The sequence below is a fragment of the Alligator sinensis genome, unplaced genomic scaffold, assembly GCF_000455745.1.
Source record: "Alligator sinensis unplaced genomic scaffold, ASM45574v1 scaffold886_1, whole genome shotgun sequence".
NCBI classification, from domain to species: domain Eukaryota; kingdom Metazoa; phylum Chordata; order Crocodylia; family Alligatoridae; genus Alligator; species Alligator sinensis.
Genome location: NW_005842040.1, coordinates 335,262 through 343,373, shown reverse-complemented (window position 1 = coordinate 343,373; position 8,112 = coordinate 335,262). Strand labels below are relative to the sequence as shown.

Sequence of the window (8,112 nt, the reverse complement as noted above, 5' to 3'; positions counted from 1 at the left end):
TCCCTCTGGCTCATCTGGCCACCGGGGGACTCCTGCCTTCTCGACTGGCCACTGGGGGTACACTGACCCAAAAAGGTTGAAAACCCCTGAGTTAGACAAAAGTGTTAGTGGAAAGAGATGGTTTATGTCCTTTGTGCAGTGTAGATTATACAAAACATCAGATATCACCTCCAGCCAGAGTTCTTTGGGCAAATCAACCTGGTAAATGAAAACAGTACTGAAAGGGTAAAAAAAAATCCAAGTCACTGGGTACATTTACACATTCATTAATGCACAGTGGTTACTGCACATTTAATTTCGTACTTGTATAATTAAGAACTTTTGTGATGCCTTTTTAGTGATAATACTGCGTGGTCGTGATAGCCTAATACTGCGCAGTCCATCAGTCCATACTGTGATGCACTACTGCGCAGTGTTATTAGGCTACTGCGCAGTTACCGTCTTGTGTAGACACTCCCACTTAGTAGGAGAAGTCTCATTTTCAAAAGTGCCTAAGTCATTTGGGAGCTCAAATCTCATTCAAAATAAATGGGACAGGCTCAGGTGTGATTCAGATGCTTTAAAAATGGGATTTAGGCTTCAGTCACTTAGCCTAATTTTACCCAAAGAACCCACCATGATTTATGTAGAACCTGGAGAGTGGGTAAGACATTTTTTCATCGGTACACTTCATTTTCTTACCTTTCCTCTCGATCTATGAGGTGGCGGTATGTTTCAATCTCGTTTTCCAGATGAATCTTGATATCTAGGAGTTGTTCATACTCTGCATTCTGCCACTCCATGTCATCCCTGATCTGCTGTATTTGGGTCTCCACGCTGCTTATCACCACTTGTATTTGTGAAAGTTGAGCACAATAGCGAGCTTCTGTCTCTGCCAAAGTAGCTTCAAGAGATTGTTTCTGACAGAAAAGAGAGGTGCTTGATTCTAATTTGTGAGAGTCAAAGTAGAAGCTTGTGTTTTAACCATGTGTGATATTAAGGTTAAAATGGCACCTTTTAACACTCAATATAACACCTGACTTGACACTTAATTGTTGATGCTTTCCGCTGTCTGCATTTGTCTCAGAAGATTAGTTTCATTGTTTATATATTATTTTAAGTTCAATTAGTGGTGTTTGTAATAGCATAATGCAGTGGTGCTCAACTGTTTTGGCAAGCAGGCCAGATGGGCAGTGCCCAGGGCATCTGCAGGTCAAATCCAGCTGGTGGTCCTGATTCAGCATAGGGCGTTCATGACAGGGCCCCATCCAGCAACCTGGAGAGGGACAGGAGGCATCCTGGCTCCAGCTTGGCCCTGTGGCGGGGAAGGGAGGAGGCATAGCCCAGCCTGGCAGTGGAAAGGGGGTGTGGCCCAGCCTCTTCCCCAGCCCAACAAGGGAAGGATGCTTGATCTGACCCCATGGGGGCGGGGAGGGGGCTTGATCTGGACCCGGCCTGGCTCCACAGGGGAAAGGGTGTGTGGCCTGAACTCATCCAGCCGCAGGGGTGGGGGCAGAGGGTATGATCTGGCCCCAACCTGTTGTATGGGGCTTGGGAATTTAGCAGTGGGGGAGGGTGGCTGTATTTATTTCCCCCCCCCTCCCCCCCCACCCAGGAGAATGCCACAGTCAGGATACGTTAGTGTGTCCTAAACATTTGATATCTGGGGCACGCATTTTATCTTGGTGGTACACTGCACTCTTACACCTAAAAAGGTGCATGTGTGCGCGTGCGTTCGTGTGCATGCATGCAAGACTCACACAGTGGTCCTCAACATTTTGGCCCCGGGGACCAGATGAACAGTCTTGTGTCAATACACAGGCCAGATTTGATTTGTGGGCCCGATCCCCACCAAAGCGAGGCTGGCAAGGCTGGGGCCTGATTCCACTGCACAGAGCTTGGATATTCATTGGCAGGAGCGAGATAGCAGTGTTAATTGCCATCGTTCCCTCACCACCAAATTTCTGGACCCATGGGGAGTTCTGCAGGCCAGATCTAATGCTAATAAAGTATTGTTTTATGTGGCACACTTTTGCCACTCCTGTGGCACACTATTGTGCCATGGCACAACCTTTTGGAATCACTGATCTGCTTGTAGGAGTTTACACTGTCTTCCTCTTCCTATTGAGCTCTATGGATACTCTCAGCATCAAATAGATGCTCAGCATGCTTTGTCCTAACCAAAGGAACTGGGGGCTGATGGTCAGCTTGGTTGCTTCCCAGCACTGATTTGTACTGTAAGAGATTGAGGGAGGAGATAGAGACCTAAGTGGTCAATCTCACTCACTTCTGAGCATGTGCAGTGCCTTAAGTTGAAATAACTATGGATCTTTTTAGGCCAAAATGGAGGCACCAAAGAAACTATTGAGCAGGGTTGATTATGATCCCATTTTGTAATGTACCACCTAAATTCTGCCCTAATCCTGGTTAGGGACCTACAAATTTAATTAGAATCTGGCCCTTCATATCTTTTGTAATGTTACCACTAGCTATTGAGCATTTTATCTTTTAGTACAGAAGCTGTTGACAAGATAAAATACAAGGAAAAGTTATCAGACAGACACACAATTATTAGTTAAATAAAATATGTAACATACAGGATGGTACCCTGTATCATTGAAGCCAAAGACAAAATCACCAGTGATTTTACTGAAGACAGAATTTTAACCAAAAATATTTGAGAGTTTACATTTTCAAAGATACATACCTGAGTTAAGAGCCTAAGACTCATTTTCAAATGGGACTTAGCCTTCTGAAAATGTTACCCATGATTTTTAGAAGGGAATCAAAAAGGTAAACATTCCCATACCAGAGCAAGTTGGGATTTCATCTCTATCTCCAGACCTTGAAAAGTGCGTTTTAGTTCAGTAATCTGACTCTTATTGGTATTGGTCTCCTCAGCACTGAAGTTGATCTGAACATTCAGTTCTTTGCTCTGTATTGCAATAACAAAAAATGTAGTTTAGTGAAAAAAGATTGAAGTTTTGAAGCCTTTGTTCAGAATGCTTCAGAACACGGAATCAACTTTCAGAAACTTGTTACCTGAAACATTCTTACCTTTTCATTAAACCAGGTTTCAACATCCTTGCGATTCTGCTCTGCAAGGGCCTCATATTCTGTTCTCATTTTATTCAGACGTGTAGTAAGATCAATTCCTGGAGCAGTGTTAATTTCTACATTAACATCAGGAGAGGCTGAGCTTCTCAAATCGTTCATTTCCTAAATGAAGAGGACAAATGAAGACTTTGGGCTTGATCTAACAAGGAACCAAGGAACAGATTTTTAAAGATATTTAGGTGTCTAATTCCCACTGATATCAATGGGAGTTAGGCACCTAAAATACCTTTAAATATATGATCCTATGTACTCTAGATATGTGTTTAGGTTACAGAGTAGCTTAAGTGACTTGTGTAATTCTGTTCCTTCTTGTGTCTTGTACATTTGTGCAAATTAATGGGGCCAAGGTTTACCTTACAAAAGAGTATGAATAACAATGAACAATAGTGAAGAGTAAACTCTACTTCTAAAAAATGGCCTACATAGTATTTTATAAAAATAGCTGTCATTTTATTATTAATTTTGCACCTGAACAATTAAATGCTTAATTTAAAAAGAGACACAGCATTATGCTTTTAAAATTTTATTATAAATACCTTGGTATTTTAAAACATGTACCAAAATGTGTTTTTTTTCTGGACGTAAGCCCAAAATTTTGTTCTGAAGATAGCTAGTAGCTAATAGATCTGTTTGGAAAGATAAATCAGAGCCTGTTAAATGGTTCTGTGGTAGTTTGGCCAAGAGTCTTCACACTCACAGAGTAGGGCAGGGAAACAATTAAAAACACTTTAAATAAAGATTACCAGCTGTCAGTAAAAGTTGCCACTTGTCTCTTAATCATGGAAAGAAATTTGCTCTCGCATTTTCTGATTGCACATCCTTACAATGGCACAGATGTCCATCGTTTTCCAAGTTTTTATACCTTGAGACATCCTAAGGTACTTCTCTTCATTTGCCAAGAAATATTAATTATCAAAGTTTATTGCTTTCAAATATAAATACTTGTAAAATTGCAGTAAATGTCCCCCTCATTGCCAATTAGAAATCCTAACAAATATCCAACTGGTGTAATTGCAGCAATTCAATTAAACATTCCACAAGCTTTGATTAAGGGTCAGTGCATAGTTGTGCTCCCCTATGAGCAGGCCAGAGACCTTACTATGACACACACATGGTGCTTGCTTCCCTATTTGTTTTGGATGGAATTATATGTGCACAAGATTTGTACCTGGTATTGATTACTTACTTCATGCTATTACAGCTGTGTTGACTAGTGCATGAGTGGCAGTGTTAAGAAGCCAAACCTACATTTACTTCCCCTGCTGCTATTTTCTTTGAGTGAGGAGCAGTGACACTGCAGGTATGATTTCCTTCAGTGTTAATCCCTGAAGTCTATATAGCTCACACAGGGACTAAAAAAATAGAACCAAGACACCACCTTTTTCTTCTGCAGAAGTGCAAGATGAGTGTCTATCTCACTTGATATGATCAAATAAACAGTGACATTCTTAGCAAGATTTCATTAATTTCCTCTCTATATTTTTCTGAAAAACAGACTCCCTTATAATGTAAACCCCAAAGGCTAAAATAGCTAATCCTTCAGAAGAAGAATTTACAAAGATTTTCTGTGTTATTAATAAACATTCCAGGCTGGATCCTTAACTGGTTTAAATAAGCAACCTTCACTGATTGCAATAGATACACCAATTGACCCCCAACTGTCTCTTTGACTTTAGCTGTGCATAGATCGATCAGCAGTGCAACTGAGGGGAGAGGTGACCAGGGTACCAGCCCTGAGTGCTGAGTTAGAAGATCCAAAAAAAAAAAAAAAAAGCAGCTGCCACTGCCACTCTCCTAACTGTTAGACTGCTGCTGGTAGGCCAGTTGTGGCAACCTGGGACCTGTGGCTTACAGTGGACAATAAGCTGAATGTGAGCCAACAATGTGCCCTTGTTCCCTGGAAAGCTAATGGCATACTGGGCTGCATTAGGAGTGTTGCCAGCAGATCGAGGCAACTGATTATTCCTCTCTGTTCAGCACTGGTGAGACCACATCTGGAGTATTGTATCCAGTTTTGTGCCTCCCACTACAGATAGGATGTGGACAGATTGGAGGGAGTCCATTGGAGGGCAACAAAAATGGTTAGGGGTGTAGGGCACATGACTTATGAAGAGAGGCTGAGGGAGGTGGGCTTATTTAGTCTGGAGAAGAGAAGACTGAGAGGGAATTCAATAGTAGCCTTCAACTACCTGAAGGGCAGTTCTAGACATGATGGAGCTACACTGTTATCAGTGATGGCAAATGACAAAACAAAGAACAACGGTCTCAAGTTGCAGCATGGGAAATTGAGGTTAGATATTAGGAAAAGCTTTCTCCTAGGAGGGTAGTAAAGCATTATAACAGGTTACTTAGAGAGGTTGTGGACTCTCCATCCTTGGAGGTTTTTAAGCCCTGGCTAAACAAAGCCTTGGCTGGGATGATCTAGTTGGAGATGGTCCTGCTTTGAGCAGGAGGTTGGACTAGATCAGCATTTCTCAACCTGTGGGTCACGACCCAAGGTCACAAGAATATGTGAAAGGGTCATGAACAAACTTTAAAAATGGATCAACAAACTTTAAAGGAGAAAAATGTGGGAAACGGTGGCTTTTTCCTTGCAGGCTGGCAGAGTTCTAGCCCGTGAGGGGCTGCTCAGGGTCCCCCCTACCCCACACCCCCCACTACCCCACCCAGGGGATGGGAGGCAGTGTTGGGGGTGTGGGGCAGTGGGTTGTGACTGATCACTGATGTTTACAAATGGGTCCTGGTACAAAAAAGGTTGAGTACCACTGAACTAGATGACCTCCTAAGGTCCCTTCCAACCCTAATTTTCTACGATTCTCCAATTTTTAGTGCCTCGTGAGCCACTTCCACCCAGTTACACCTCTGCATAGATCCTACAATACCTCTTCATGATTCTTCTTGAGGTAAGCCACCTCATCAGCCAGGCTTTCAATCTGAATCTCCAGGTTACTTTTGGCAAGGGTTTGCTCATCTAGGACTTTTCGCAGACCACGGATGTCAGCTTCAACATTCTGCCGAAGGTATAGCTCATTCTCGTATCTAAAAAGAATTGTTTAGAAAACTATGGTCAGATTGCCATACCCATTATTATTGCTGCATAATACTCCATAAAATTCCAGAAAAAAATTAAACAATTTGATTAATTACTGAATGATACACTACTGACCATGACTGAGAATTACAGACTCTAGCTTTTAATTCTATGAATAAAAATGTATCTGTTTTTACCCTTTTAACTCATTTGTAAATTCTGGAAAACAGACTCAGTCAGAATTTGCATTGACTGCAAGATCTGGCCTACAGCAAATAGGTAGTTCTTACCTTTCTATCCCTTTTACATGTTTCATAAAACTTCACTAATATGAGTCATCATATTCTTTCACATATAAGACATACCTTTTAAAATTGTGTATTTCTTATAAATATTTTCTGCATCTTAAATTCAAATAAAAAAGGAAAGGAAGCTTTTATATGCACCATAGAGGTCATATCCATATAAATATTTCTCTTTGTGATGTTTCATTTTTTGTCTTTTAATATGAAAGTCCGAAGATTTGGTCAAGCATGTTATGCTTGAAGAAATAAGGAATAGGTTGCATTATGGAAAATGTAATTATAAAATGTTTTAGCAATATAACATTTTACAGCAAAGTTTAATCATTGAAGAAATCTGTGAAGATTTAAGAGAAATATTGCTTTTCAGGTTGATTAAAGCAGGTAATGAAAGATTCTTATAAAATTATTTGATAGTGTTTTAACGTTGCATTTATTTAATAGCTCATTTGCCATATAATTAATTCTGCTTACTTCACTTTGAAGTCATCAACAGCCAGCCTGGCATTGTCAGTCTGCAGAATGATACTGGCATTTTCAACAGTTGCAGCAATAATCTAAAAAATGGAAGGAGATTACTGAGGAAAAAAAGTATTTATTGGATTTTTTAGTTTTCTTTCACTTTGCCTGGGTCCCATTCTTTGGGTGAAAGTAGTTACAGTCAGTGGAACAGTTAATGTTAAGCAGTTTAAGAGCTGATATATTGTACTTATATGAGGAACTAAAATGAAAAAAATATTTGTTCATGTGGTTCTGTTTTTAAGAATTATTTCTTCAGTTTGTTCAGTTTCTCCTTTTGTCCATTCAGTATGACCCTTATTTTTCTTTTTCCATATCATTTTCTAATAGTGTCTTTTCATTCTTACTGCTTCATGAACACCTTGTAGGCTTACTTCACATACTTCACAAAAGTCACATTAAGATAAGTGAAAAGTGAATGTCAGGTGGCTTTAACTGAGTTGTCTTCATTATGAACATATCAAGTACATATTGGTTCCTGGAGTCCAATGTGAGAGCTACTGACTTGTTAATATATGCATAATGTAGGTAGATATATTTTATATTAACATTACAGTTAAAATAAGCAAATGCTTTGAATAGCTACTTTTTAGAATGGATACTAATTAAGCATATAAGTTATCCAACAAAAATAAATGGTTTCAAAATGATGTATTCTTACCTGATTCCTAAGGTCCTCAATGGTGGTATAGTATTTACTGTAGTCACGGGATCCTCCCTCAGTATATGACCCTAATGTCTCATACCAGTCCTTGATTTTGTGCTCAAGCTCTGCATTTGCTTCCTCCAGAGCTTGCACTTTGCCCAAGTAAGATGCCAAACGGTCATTAAGATTCTGCATGGTTTCTTTTTCACCACCAAAAAGAAGTCTGCCGTCACTACTATTATTACCAACAGCACCATAGCTAAAGTTATGAAAAGATCCAGCTGTACCACCTCCAATACCACCCCAGCCCAAGCCACCACACCAGTTTCCCCCAGTCTCATACATTCCCAGACCAGAACCTCCACCTAAACCATACACTCCCCAACAGGGTATTTTCATAGATGCACCACCAGTATGGCAGGAGGAAATTTGCCTAGACCCACAACCAAAGAAAGACATTATAGTAAAGTACAGGGTAAGTTTGCAAAGGCAGAAATGTAGCTCAAGGACAGACTGCA

At 40.3% G+C, this 8,112-nt stretch overlaps 1 protein-coding gene across 1 annotated transcript in view; it reads right to left on the bottom strand.

The window, feature by feature from the left end:
* Window positions 1-7,903, bottom strand: part of LOC102378129 (keratin, type I cytoskeletal 10) — a 9,533-nt gene extending 1,630 nt beyond the window's left edge. Inside the window, exons 1-6 of the mRNA XM_025202934.1 lie at window positions 7,610-7,903; window positions 6,904-6,986; window positions 5,979-6,135; window positions 3,037-3,198; window positions 2,789-2,914; window positions 682-899 (exon numbers count right to left, since the gene is read on the bottom strand). Coding sequence (XP_025058719.1) covers window positions 682-899; window positions 2,789-2,914; window positions 3,037-3,198; window positions 5,979-6,135; window positions 6,904-6,986; window positions 7,610-7,789 — 926 coding nt within the window. The 5' untranslated portion in view covers window positions 7,790-7,903. The remainder of the gene's footprint in view (window positions 1-681; window positions 900-2,788; window positions 2,915-3,036; window positions 3,199-5,978; window positions 6,136-6,903; window positions 6,987-7,609) is intronic.
* Window positions 7,904-8,112: the final 209 nt, after the last annotated feature.